The 13,444-nt window shown below is 31.6% G+C and overlaps 2 protein-coding genes across 6 annotated transcripts in view; one reads left to right on the forward strand and one right to left on the reverse strand.

Annotated features, from left to right (window-relative positions):
- Window positions 1–13,444, reverse strand: part of LOC148231133 (dynein regulatory complex subunit 10-like) — a 33,287-nt gene that overhangs the window by 3,023 nt on the left and 16,820 nt on the right. For 2 of the 3 annotated variants that reach the window (XM_088195786.1, XM_088195785.1), the window contains 4 exons: window positions 12,969–13,219; window positions 12,785–12,892; window positions 12,695–12,715; window positions 54–219 (listed from right to left, as the gene is read on the reverse strand). In XM_088195786.1, coding sequence (XP_088051912.1) covers window positions 54–219; window positions 12,695–12,715; window positions 12,785–12,892; window positions 12,969–13,202 — 529 coding nt within the window. In that variant the 5' untranslated portion in view covers window positions 13,203–13,219. Of the gene's footprint in view, window positions 1–53; window positions 220–9,427; window positions 9,525–12,694; window positions 12,716–12,784; window positions 12,893–12,968; window positions 13,220–13,444 lie in introns of those variants that run through there. The other variant, XM_088195787.1, reaches the window with a different exon arrangement.
- Window positions 5,228–12,792, forward strand: LOC148231134 (glucose dehydrogenase [FAD, quinone]-like). Of its 3 annotated transcripts, XM_088195782.1 has the most exons (6): window positions 5,228–5,590; window positions 7,297–7,518; window positions 7,579–7,711; window positions 11,131–11,250; window positions 11,320–12,345; window positions 12,516–12,792. In XM_088195782.1, the coding sequence occupies exons 1-6, from the start codon at window positions 5,356–5,358 to the stop codon at window positions 12,583–12,585; spliced, it is 1,806 nt and encodes a 601-aa protein (XP_088051908.1). In that variant the 5' UTR covers window positions 5,228–5,355; the 3' UTR covers window positions 12,586–12,792. The 3 variants fall into 3 exon arrangements, with proteins under 3 accessions (XP_088051908.1, XP_088051907.1, XP_088051909.1); XM_088195781.1 differs by having other exon boundaries at window positions 11,320–12,792; XM_088195783.1 differs by lacking the exons at window positions 5,228–5,590; window positions 7,297–7,518; window positions 7,579–7,711 and adding an exon at window positions 10,496–10,689 and having other exon boundaries at window positions 11,320–12,792.

A 13,444-nucleotide genomic window follows, 5' to 3' on the forward strand; every position in this document is an offset into this window, starting at 1 on the left:
CAATATGTAGCATTAAAACAAATTCAATATTTGCATTACGAATGAAATCTAACCAGCAATTCTAGCTCTCAGAGCTTTGTTCGTTCTCATCAGGTTCCTCAAAAGAAGCTCCTTTTTTAGTTTTTCAGCAGCACTGTTAGTCAATCTTTCGACTATTTTGTCTTTCAACTTCAGCAGAGTTTGATGATATGTAAGTAACTCATAAGAAGCGTCTCCTTCCTTAAATAAACAAATAATTTATAAGAATATATAATAAGACGCTTAGTAATAATCTAACGTAGTAGGTACTTGAACCAATAAATATTAATTTGCAAAAAAATTTTCCACGAGAATGGTTAACATGGAGTTATTAAAAGAAACTCGACTGTCTACCATCTAAATAATATAAATTTAAGCAATTAGCTAAAGATGGATTTTCACTAAGAAATAAATCTTGGAAAAAGCTGTACGATATTTTGCCATTTCACGAAAATAGTGCTGATCATAAAAAAACATTATTTAAATTGAAAACTTCTTTTGGACATAGTATTTTGGGGGTTGAGTCGTTGTTGACGGAGCTGATAATCACGTCGGGTTTTCACCAGTTTGGGGGTCGAGTCGTTGGTGACGGAGCTCGTCATGATCAGAAGGTTGCGTGTTCAAATCACGTCGGGGTCACCAGTTTGGGGGTTGAGTCGTTGTTAATGAGAGGACAAACACATTATTTGTCGTGGCATTCTCAAAATGAGTTTATTAGTCTATGTGCTAAAAAAGAACTTCAAACTATTCTAGAACAAAAAAAGAAGCGATTTATTATGGAATAATAGTAGATGCAACCCTAGATATTTTACCCAATGAACAAAATGTTTTAATTCTCAGATATATAATACAAAATCAAGATTCAAGTTAACGAGCGTTTCATAGAGTTGATGAATTAAAAAAACTGGGGAAAAAATAATAGTAAAAATTCTTGAACCTCTGGAAAAAAATAATATACGATACTGGCCCGAATATGCATGGCGAAATAAACGGTTTTAAGTCTCGAATTTTCTAGAAGAACAAAGGTGCCATATTTTCTCCCTGCGGTGCACTTTCTTTAAATCGAGTAGGAGCCAATGCCTCGAAAATCAACCAAGTTATGATAACAAGCTTTTATTATTTGATCTCTCACAGCCCTGCACGTTGGGAAGTGTTGAAAAATATGTACCATCATAACTAAAAGTTTAAGTATTAAATGTTTTTTTCAGAGATATGGCTATAAAATTAACTCCATCAGCTCTAAATACAACGAAAGCTCTTAAAAAATATTTCGGTTGTTTTCGCACAAAATTTCGGCAAATATTAATAACATATTATTAATATATATTAAATATTATACATTATCATATTACATTTTACAAAGTGAAGGAATATTCCTCGATTTTGAAATCGCTCTTATTAAAGATCTAGAGCGAGAGAGATGCAGCATTTACGCGACTCTTAAAAAAATTTTTTTTCAAGAGGCAAAATTAGTTTCTGATATTTTAGGAGAACAAACAGTCACAAAAAATAGAAGAAAAGTTGTTGAAAGTGAACAACATTTTATAATTTTCCAGTTTTAGATTGTATTATTGGTGATTTGAAGCAGCAAATAAAATAAACGAGTTGTTTTCAGCAATTTTCGATATACAAAATTTAGACATTAACCAAATTTCAACGAAAAGAGCAACATTGATCAATCTTTTTGACAAAGAATTGTCGGACGATTTAATAGAATATCTTTTTTATTTAAAAAATAATCATGAAACAGTTTTCGACGCTGAAAAATATCTGTTAAAAATTAAAAATTTTATTTTCGAGAAAGAATTGCAAAGTGTATTGCCCTAAAATTATTTTGCATAATTCCTGTCACTGTTTCGACAGCAGAAAGATCTTTCAGTAGATTAGAGAATTCGCTGAAAACGTAGCAAAGTAATTCAACGACACAAGAACGACTCAATAACTCATCGATCTTGTGCATTGAAAATTATTTAGCCAAGAAAATAGATTTTAGTGAAGTGATTTTAGAAAGTCAAGAAAATGTATTTTTAAATAATTTACAAGCACGTATGTATGTAATGTATGAGTATGTAAATAAAAATGTAAAAAAATGTAAATAAAAATAGTAATAATTATGTAAATAAAAATATAAACAATTGTGTAAATAAAAATGTAGAAAAATAGTAAATAATCATATTAATTGTATTTAGTCCTTGATGTTATGTAAATTTAATTGTTTTTAAAAATTAAACTGATTTTTTTCATTTTATTTAAATTGAAAATGTATATATCATCCAATTTTTCTCAAATGATTATTATAAAAAAAATGATTTAGTGGTTTCTCTTTCGCACCGGTTCACACGGAAACGTTTGTTTTTATTTTTAATATTATTATAGGTATAATTATGTTTAAATTGGTTCTATTTTTAGTTTAAATAAGGATATTTCCTTATTTAATATATAACTATTTAGTTTAAAAAAAACGGCATTTAGTTTAAAAAAAAACGGCAACAACGTAACATATAAATATTTTATTTATTATATTGACCTTAAATCGTCAATGAATAAAAGCGGTTGCTGCTGATATATCACATTACACAGGAACGTACGTCAAATACTTCAGCAAATCAATTAGAATAAATGGTTAGCCTATTTTTTACAATAACTATTACTATTAATACTACAGCTATATCCGGGGTGTAACAAAAAATTCGTGACTTATAAAACGCTAATCTCTATTAAAAAACATGATTACCGTATTTTAGGTATATGATGTAATATACAATAATTTGAATAACACACATACGATTTAAAAGGGTCGAAAAAATATGATAAAAAATCAAATTGTTAGTGTTTTCAGTAATAAAAATAATGTAAAGTAAGTATATAATAAAAAATGGTCAGTAGTTTTCATAACCTAACAATGCTCGCTAACGCAAGCGCACATAAAAATAAAGTTTAATTTCCAGATCCCCGAATTGTGTATATTACCTACCTAAGTATATATAGTCAAGGATATTAAAAAATCATTCTATAATTCATTTTGTTTCCTAGCATAAAAATATATTATTATAAATTGGTGTATAAAAAACTAACTAGAAAAATAGATAAAAACCACTTTCAGCTATCGTTAACAAATGGGGTAAATGGCAATAGTCCTCTTTGCGCAAGGTCTACTAATGCATTGCTTACTGCGCATCCTTTTCACAAAGAATGATAGTTTTTTCCAGGGCTGTGGAGTCGTTAAAAAAAAACACGACTCCGACTCCGACTCCGATTCCGATATTTACCAACAACACGACCCCACTCCGACTCCGACTCCGACTTCGACTCCGACTCAAAAAAGTTTAATTTTATCAGGTATTTTTGGTGTTTTTCTACACGTTTAATATTCATGCGCTATACACATTCATTATTACGCAATTAAAAATTCATAAATTTCATAATTTAAAAAATGCTCGGAGTCGCTCATTTTTCACGACTCCGACTCCGACTCCAACTCTGGCCAAAACACCACGACTCCACGACTCCAACTCCGACTCCGACTCCGACTCCACAGCCCTGGTTTTTTCGGTACTTATAGGCGATTAAGACTGATTAAGATCTCGGGACAGATGCGCAAATAGTTGGTCCGTAAAATTTTAACAATCATAAACGCAATAGTTTCATCTCGAGCTCTCTATTTCATTGCTAGGCATTACTTTCAAGACGAGCTAGTATAACTTTTTATTCGTTCGAAGTTAGAAAGACTTCTAAGTTAATGCAAGTGATTGGAGTCTCTGCAAAGTATTGCATCGGCCACCACTAGGGTTCGAAATTATTAGTAGGTTTTATCTATTCGATTATTGAATAAAAAATATATGAAGTATTCGAATATCCGTACATATCCGTAATTTTTTTATTTACTAATTTATTTTATTAATTAGTCACAAAATTCAGTTTTTCGCTTGTAAGATATTATTTAATTAAAAAAAAATTATTATCGTTAAACTTTTTATTTCACAAAATATGCATAACACAATGCTGCGCAAATTACTGATCAGTGAGGGCGTCGAAAAGAAAATTTTATTTTACATACTTTTTGAGCAGGGACGTAATTTTAGCTTTTTCAAATCACCAGAATTAGATTCATCTACGATTAAATTAATTCAGCAAAGTTGATGGAACATTTTAAATACATAATTTTATCGAGTTTATAGTAGATACTAAATACAATAGGTAAAAATGTTTGGAACGAATTAGATTGGATCCGTATAAGCGTTTGTTTTTTGCGGATTTGTATATAAATTAAATCACTAGAAATAATTTAAACGCGATCAAATTATTGAAAACAAATATAAAAACGAAACACGGACTTCACAAAATTTGCAACACGCACCTGTTTTTCAGATAAGCGTGAAAAGATAATAAAGAGTAGGTCTTTCCTTCATTTTGCTTCGTTCAACGTACGATTTCTGCGAATTTCGGTCATAGTAGATACGGCTTACAAACATTATGTTCACAAATGATTTTCAGGCATAAAAGCAATTTTTTGTTGCGAAGGAGCATCTCTTTTTCTCAGATTTCCAAAGAAGATTTTGGCGCGAAAGGACTATGTATTTTGGAGCGACATTAGTCGCTCGGGTATATTAACCCTTTGGACGCGATAGTCGATTACAGTCGCTCAATTGATTTTTTTATCTCTTTACGCAAAAATCAGTAAAAAAAATGTTTTTAAGAAAAAAATTTTTTTTGTGAATAAACATAAAATATCATTTTAAATAATTAAAAATTAAGAAATCAGAACATTTAAACACAGAACCAAAGTAAAATTTGAATTAAAAAAAAAAAAAAATTATATTTATTTTTGATTAACGCGTCCAAAGGGTTAAATATGAAAGTCTAAGAATAAATAGTTCTATACGAAAAAACAATTCGATTATTTGATATAACATATTAGGCAGTAAATGTGTGGCAGCAATTGATATTAAATTTTTAGATTTCATCTACGCGAAGTAATTCTTACTATTTTTTCTTCATAATAAACATTATTTTTAAAAGGCGCTCCATCGCTACCCTATACCATATTGCAAATATGTGCACATTAAATTATTCATTCTCTGTTATGGAGAAAAATAGTATTTATCAGAGCAAATATTAAATACAAATCGAGCGAAAAAGTGCAAAAAATATCATACACGTTCTCCAAAAGTTGAATAGCGTTTTGGAAGGTTTCATTATCAAAACAAGTTTTATATATACCGTCTAGAAGCCAGCTGGACAGGCTCGGATTCATTTATTCAACCACTGATACCATTAAGGATAAGTCGTATCCGAGCTGTGTAAAACTTCGCGTATTCTAAGCGGACATCTTCAAAGATGAAGACTACATTTTACTTGAGTTTTCTGCTCGTGATATCTTGGTCCAGAATCCTGGGCAAAACGATAAAGGACGCTTACGAAGAAGATAGAGAGACTATGGTCAGCCGTAGGGGTGGAAGACTGCTTCTACCCATCTTCTCCCTGATGCGACAATCTCCGGCCTTCAACTACAGGCCTTTAGGTTCCTCGGACGTGTTCGATTTCCTCAGGGACCAATATCCTCAACCAGCAGGTAAATAGTTAAATTTCAAACTTTCGGACACTAATTGAGATTATGAACGAATCGACAATTAACGGGAAAAATTGAATACCAGATTTATCAGTCGAATAAAGCGACGAGATTATCCTCATTTGGTCTTCGACCTATGGTAATTTCGTATATTTATTTAACCGATTCTGATTGTAAAATTGATGTGACTGACTAATCTATTTTTTACTTAACCAAAGCATGTTAAATCATGGAAAAAAATTAATGGTTAAAAATTAACTTATATTAACTGTAGAAACATATAAACATTTTTATCTATCATACATGATAGATAAAAATTTAGTGAAATAAATATTTAAAAATATATTATTATATACTTATCGATTTAATCGTAAAAAATGATGATTTTTTACTTTTGCAGGGCAAAATAAGTTTTTAAAAACACTAAGGACGAATCAGATAACCTATTCTTAGTTTTTGTGATAAATATTTCGGGCGTAGAAAATACTCGTTGGCTTTCTGTTGATGTTGACTTAATTGTAAGAAATGATTTATACAAAAGATCTAGATTCGATGTCCGCTTGCTAGTCGAGTTTAAAATCTGAAACTCTTTTTTAAAGTTATATTTTTTATTTCTCACGGATGGATTTTGGTGGTGCAATAATGAATTGTTTAATTCTTCTTTAATTAACATGTTACCGAGATGACAATCGGCGAAAAAAACCGTCCCCATAATTCTTCACCATGTTTTAAATATACTTTTTTGGAACAACTTGAAAAATAGTTTGCATTGCCAACATGATCCGGTTTTGTAAAAAATGTATCAAATCAATGAGGCTCTTATTTCGTCCTTCTTCAATTTTAGCTTTCAGGGGTTTAAATATTTCGTGCGATAAAATTGTGTTAATTTCAAATATTTTTTTAAAAAGGAAATTAACAATAATTTCAAAAATCAATAAAGTGGCATCTCGGTGACTCAAAGCTTCAATTGCCAGTTTTATAGAAGGAATTACTTCATATATATTTTCCGATACAGGAATGTTGTAAGCACAGACCACGTCACCATCCGATTCCAGCAAGACAACGCTCAGTGCCATACTTAGTGCGAAAAAGCAGGGGTTGGCTTGCGTCGGAGTTTAACACTTTTAGAACAGCCTGCACAGTCACCAGACCAAAATACTTTAGAGCATTTGTATGAAAAATTAAAAAGAAAAGTTGCCCAACACAATTGCAAATCCAAAATTGTGCTGCAATAAAAATTGCAGATGGAATGGAGAAAATTGTCTCCGTCCACCTGTATGTCATCAGTTGACAGTATGGGTGGGTTTACTAAATATTTCAAATAAGTTTAAAATAAACACTTTAAACAACCTTGATAGATTTTTTATTCATATTTTCACGATTTTTTAAGATATAACACATTAATGGAGGTGCCACTATAGTGTTGGTAAAATATGCCGAATATCATCAGATTTTAACTGTAAATTTTTGAAGAACATCAAGAAATGTCTAGCTCTATGGCTTTATAAATGTATGACTTGCACATGTTCAGGCCCGGCCGGTAAAATTTTTCGCTTCGCTTGCGAGTGCACGCTCTTACCTCTCACTAAGTCTCGTCATTTAACACGCGAGCGGGCGAAACGGAAAATATCTTACTGACCGGGCAAGTACATGTTCAAAGACAATGTGTTTATTATTTAGACATTTGAACGGTTTATCCAATTTATCAGCACCGCTGAAAGAATACGATTTCGTCATTGTCGGAGCGGGCTCCGCTGGATGCGTGTTAGCTAGCAGATTGAGTGAGATTGGGAACTGGACTGTTCTTCTGTTGGAGGCAGGCGCCGCTGAAATACCTTCGCTCACTGACGTGCCTGTGATGGCCGCATACTTTCAGGGCACCGAATTCAATTGGGGCTACAAGCAGGAGAAACAGCCGGGAATATGCATGGGTAAGTTTTTCTCCGCGATTATTCTCCTTAACCTTTTTTAACGTCTATTGAACTTTTTAGGTATGAATGACCAGAGATGCATATGGCCTAGGGGCAAGGCCCTAGGAGGCAGCTCGGTCATAAACTACATGCTATATACGCGAGGTAACAAGTTAGACTGGGACAGGATTGCTGCTGCCGGAAATCCCGGATGGTGGGCTAAGATCAGATTTTTTTTAGTGGAGTAAGCAAGCAAGTGTCTTGAAAACTAGTTGATATAGTTAATTTTGAAAATATAGTTAAAGCAATAACAGACAAAGAATTTTTAAGTGAGGAAAACGGCTTGTCACTATTAGAAAATTTTGATTCTGAATCAAAAGAGTTGTCAACTTTTCTAAAAAAAAGAATAATTCAAAACATTTGATAGTTTGCATTAACTTTAAGTTTTTATTCTCTTAAAGCTTATCATTATGTTCGACTGGCTTTAAATTTAACCTGCCTCACCTAATAACCATCGGTAAATGGTATCAGAACTTAAACGGAGATCCAGGGTTTACGTTTGAAGCATTAAAAATAAAATCTCAATTGAAGAATTATAAACTATTTAGTTAGCAATTTAGCTATAGATGAAATTGCGTTTAGAAAACTTACCGAGTGGAATGGAAAACGTTTTCATGGTTACATAGACATGAGTACAGGCATAGATGGCGATTTATTATCAATTGCAAAAGAAGCACTAGTTTTTATGATTGTGTACATAAACAGTAACTGGAAATTACCGTTAGCATATTTTTTATTAGATGGGCACACAAAAGGGTAATTTATTACAATTATGTTTAAAAAAAGTACACAAATGCAATATAGATGTAGTTTCTGTAACATTTGACAGTTGTCATGCTAACTTTTCTATGATTAAAAATTTGAGCTGTAATTACGATATAATGATCTTAAAATTACTTTTCCTCATCCATGTACTCAGAAACACGTAATAGTTTTTTTTAGATCCGTGTCACGTGCTTAAATTAATTAGGAATTGAATGGAATTTTATAATGCAAGTTCATCAATTACAGGAGAAAGAAAACTTGCACTTCCCCAACAAATTAATGCGAAAACACACTAACTTTCACAACCAAAAAATGGAAGTAAAATTAGCTACTCAACTTTTCAGTAATAGTGTAGCAGACGCGTTAAAATTTTGTAAAAATAATTTGCTTAGATAGCTTTAATGATTGTATAGGGATTGTAACATTCACACGTGTAATAAATAATTTATTTGTTATTTTAAATTTAAAAAATATAAAGCAGTTCAACTTTAAGAAACCTCTATGTAAAGCAAATCATTTAGATATATTCAGATTTTTTGAAGACACAATATCTCTTCACCATAATGGCGTAAGAGTAGTTTCTAGTAGAATAAAGATAGGATTTTTAGGATTCTTAATTTGCATAGATAGCACTAAACACTTATATAATAGTTTGGTAGAATAAGAAGGGATATACTATATATTAAAATAATCCAGGACCATACAGAATTTTTTTTTGTAATATCAGATCTCACGGAGGGCATAATAATAATCCAACAGCACAACAATTTAATGCTATTTATAAAAAAAATAATATACTCGTTTAGGGGTATTTGCATTCCGTTAGAAAATATTAGCATATTGTCTCCATCCAACCAGATAGGCGTAGAATACAATGATACTGATGAAAATTTTACTACAAGATTATTTATCTGCGAGTTCTCTCGAAATTGTGGCATACATTGCCGGCTATGTGGTAAAAAGTTTATTTAAAAAAAATGTTTATGAAATTTGCGTAGATTCTCTTTTAGGTTCCAATAATAATAGTTTTATAAATCATAAAAATCAGAGGGCATGTCATCGCCGTCTGATGACGCTAAGAAACTTTGTTTAAAATGTTGCTCACTCAAGTTTTTGGGTTATATTCGAACACAAACTTGCGTCAGAGAAACGTCAACAAATGACATATGTCGTTGGGTTGCAAGTATGCAAATAACTCCCCAGTGCTGCCAGTAAAAAGATTGAATTAAAATATAATTGAGCTGCCTTTACATAAAACACTTTCTAATAATATGACCAGGTACTGTATATCAAAGCTGATTGAGTCTTAAATGCAGTTTTATGCAGGAACCATATTTCAGTACCATGATTATAGCTGTATTCAGCAAGTATATTTATCTATACATGTTCCAGGATTCATGCAAAATGCGATCTAAATGTTTCACTCATCATGCACTTTGTTGGCAATTTAGTACTTTTCATCTCAATTACTTTATTCTTATTTTACAATTTATAGTGGTAATGTTGGCCATATTATTACAAAACAAATGGATGTAATATTTAATATAATTTCAACTTGAATATATAATATTATATTTGTATTTTTTTTGTCAATTTTTTGGCAATAAGATTATTGTTAATTTCAAAGTTTATATTTATAAATGTTATAATATTTTTTTTATTTCACATGATCGTCCTATATTTTTTTCTGACCTTATGCTATTTTTATTTTAACCATTTTATATTTATCCTAATTCTAAATAATATAATTATGACCATTCATAATTTTTATTCTGACCGTTCTATACTTTTATTTGATATTTGATTTTTTTCTACCCCAAAATTGATTTAAATTCTTACCATTTAATTTGTTGTATATTTAGTCCATACAAATAAAAACAAACAACCGAAGAGTAATGCTTAACCACGTGTTTTTGGGTCACCTGATATGCAACTACTTTATGAAGTTTGGTTGTTTTTATGATACCACTGATTGTTATAATAAGACAAGTTAAGTCAAGTCAAATTAGCGCGAGATTATGAGCGCAAAGCGCGAAACAGCTAACATATACTAAAACAGTATAACTATTATGGCGTGTACTACATATGAAATATAACTATGTATTGAATGAAGCGTGGAGAAATTGTCTTATATATAAGTTAAGAAACGTTCTTAAGAAAAAAAATAAGCGGTAGTCGAGTCACTGCCAAGCTGACAAAACAAAGCCGATTATCAACATTAAGACGCGTAGGAAGAAATCATTTATACAGACATTCAATACTATTATTTATGACTACTGATTCATTGTGGCTGATCACCCCCTATGAATAACCGTTGTCGAATCGAATAATACAATACAAGAAATATCGGAAATGGTCGGCCAAAATGTAAGTACGCAAAATAAATTCATTTGTTATTAATAGACTGAAGAACATAACTAAAATTTACGTCCAATTATATAATTAATAAAATAGCAATATACCCCTCTACTGCTAGATAATTCTGTTTTTTTGAGCAAATAAGTCTATCCTTTCAGCGATGTGAAAGATCTATATTTGGATATTCGGTCCAGGGTTGTACAAAAGGGATGGATCTTTCATTCGACTAAATTGATGAAGATCAGATTTATAAAAGGTTTTTCAACTTTAGACTGTATCACTGACTAGAATTTAAACCATTCCCTTGGTAACCTGTTTCGACTCTATCTTAAATTTTATCTATTCTTTAGTAAACAATATTTATTTGTATGACTAGTAACACACATTCGATCCTAAACCAAAAACCATATACTATTATTATTTTAACATTTCACTATGCAAACATTCTAGGTCACATGACGAAGTGATTCCGTATTACATGAAATCTGAAAGAGCTAATTTAAGAGGACTCGAAAGATCTAAATATCATAACAAGAACGGTTTAATGAGCATCGAATACCCTGATTACAGGTGAATTCAAGCAAATATTTATTATAGATTTTGCATATTTACATATACTTTTATTATAAATCATTACAGAACTCCTTATGTGGACGCATTCATCGATGCTGCCGAAGAATTAGGCAACGAAATACTCGACTATAATCTAGGTTTCAAATCTGGCTTTGGATATGTACAAGCTCACACCAAAAATGGAAGAAGGCATAGTGCGGCGAAAGCCTTCCTATATCCCTTCAAAGACAGGCCAAACTTACACATATTGCAGCGCACCAGAGTCACTAAGATCAACATCAACTCTAAGACAAATACTGCAACTTCTGTACAGTATGTGCGAAACAGACTTCGCTATAAAGTCAAGGCGAAAAAAGAAATTATAATATCGGCTGGTGCTTTGTCTTCGCCGCAGCTGTTGATGCTCTCTGGCGTTGGTCCTAAAGAACATCTTGGAGAATTGGGAATAAAACTGATCAAAGACTTGAAGGTTGGACAGACAATGTATGATCATTTAGCGTTTTTAGGTCTCGTTTTTATCACAAACACGTCCGGGATATCCATAAATGAAGATAACGTACTAACTTTGGATAACTTTAATAATTGGAAGTTCAACGGGGGTGGGCCTATGAGCGTCATAGGTGGAGTTGAGGGAATAGGGTATATTAAAACGAAAGCATCTGACGACCAAACTGATCAACCAGACGTTGAGCTGTTATTTGTGGCTGGTGGAATAGTATCTGATAGAAGTGGGGCAATAAGGCAGGGTATGAACATTGATAATCGGTTTTTCAACAATGTGTATGGTGAAGTCCTAGGCAAAGATTTCTGGAGCGTATTTCCTATGCTACTGCATCCAAAGTCTAAAGGTTACATCAAGCTCAAAGACAAGAATCCGTTCCATTGGCCCAAGTTTTATTATGATTACTTCTCAGACGAAACAGATATGAACACAATGGTAGAAGGTATCAAATATATTATCAAATTATCAGAAACTAAGGCTTTCCAAAAGTTCAATTCTACATTGCACAAGAAACCCTTTCCTACATGTTTGCATGAAGAATATGGAACTGATAATTATTGGAAGTGCGCAGTCAGAACTTTGTCTTCCACGTTTCAACATCAAGTATCAACTTGTAGAATGGGACCATCGTCTGATCCTGATGCAGTTGTTGATCATGAATTAAAAGTGCACGGTATAAAAAGACTGAGAGTGGCAGACACCAGTGTCTATCCATGGGCGATAGGTGCTCACACTCATGCTCCAACTGTTATGATTGGAGAAAAATTGGCAGACATACTAAAAGACACTTGGTTGTAGAAGAAACGAGACTGGCATACATTGAAGGTTAATATAATTTATTTTAGAATATAGTTGTGCAAAACCTTAGCAATAGTAATGGATAATAAATACTGTATTAACATCTTAAAATGTTAAAAAATTAATCATATAAAAACATACCTGTTTGTGTTGTAGTCTTAACTGAAATAAAGTATAAGTGGTATATCATATAAGAACGCTTAATATAGTATAAAAAATATATTTAAATACCTGTTCAATCTTTTCTTTTACCAAAGACTGTACGTTTTTGTTAGTATTCATCAACCAAATAACTTTAGATAGTTCTGGATATATTTTTGAACCAGGACTTTTGATATACTACATTGAATACATAAATCATAACATTAAAGCAATAAAATTAAAATAATATGATATAAAAAAATGAATACTGTACCATTTTCATCATAAATTTATTAATCATTTTATATTTAGCTGGAGGGTCGAATTGTTTTGTTTGTAAGCTCTCTATAAAGAATTTTATCTCTAAAAAATCTTCATCTTTAACAAATTCTTTCAATGCAGCAAGATCTTCGTGGTTTATTTGCAATAAAAATATTACAATTTCAGTCTTGTATATTACTTCTGTTATAATTGCTATTATCCTCTCAGATTGTATTTGAATTTGCATGTCAAGTTCGTTAACATCTGAAAAAGCAAAATATAAAAATATAATTGAGGGACGCAAGTATTTCACATCCCATTCATATTTCTCAATTGATTAAAGAGTAAAGTCAGTTTCGATGAACAAATCAATCGAGCATCTTCACACCTGTACGTCTTCATACCACTTCAAAATGATAGCTGTGTATCAGTTCAGGAATCAAACAGACCTTTTATTCTCTCTACTATAACTGCCAAACCAAACATGCT

The sequence above is a fragment of the Plectrocnemia conspersa genome, unplaced genomic scaffold (genome assembly GCF_051122295.1).
Source record: "Plectrocnemia conspersa isolate PC_06_02 unplaced genomic scaffold, ASM5112229v1 ptg000010l, whole genome shotgun sequence".
Classification (NCBI taxonomy): domain Eukaryota; kingdom Metazoa; phylum Arthropoda; class Insecta; order Trichoptera; family Polycentropodidae; genus Plectrocnemia; species Plectrocnemia conspersa.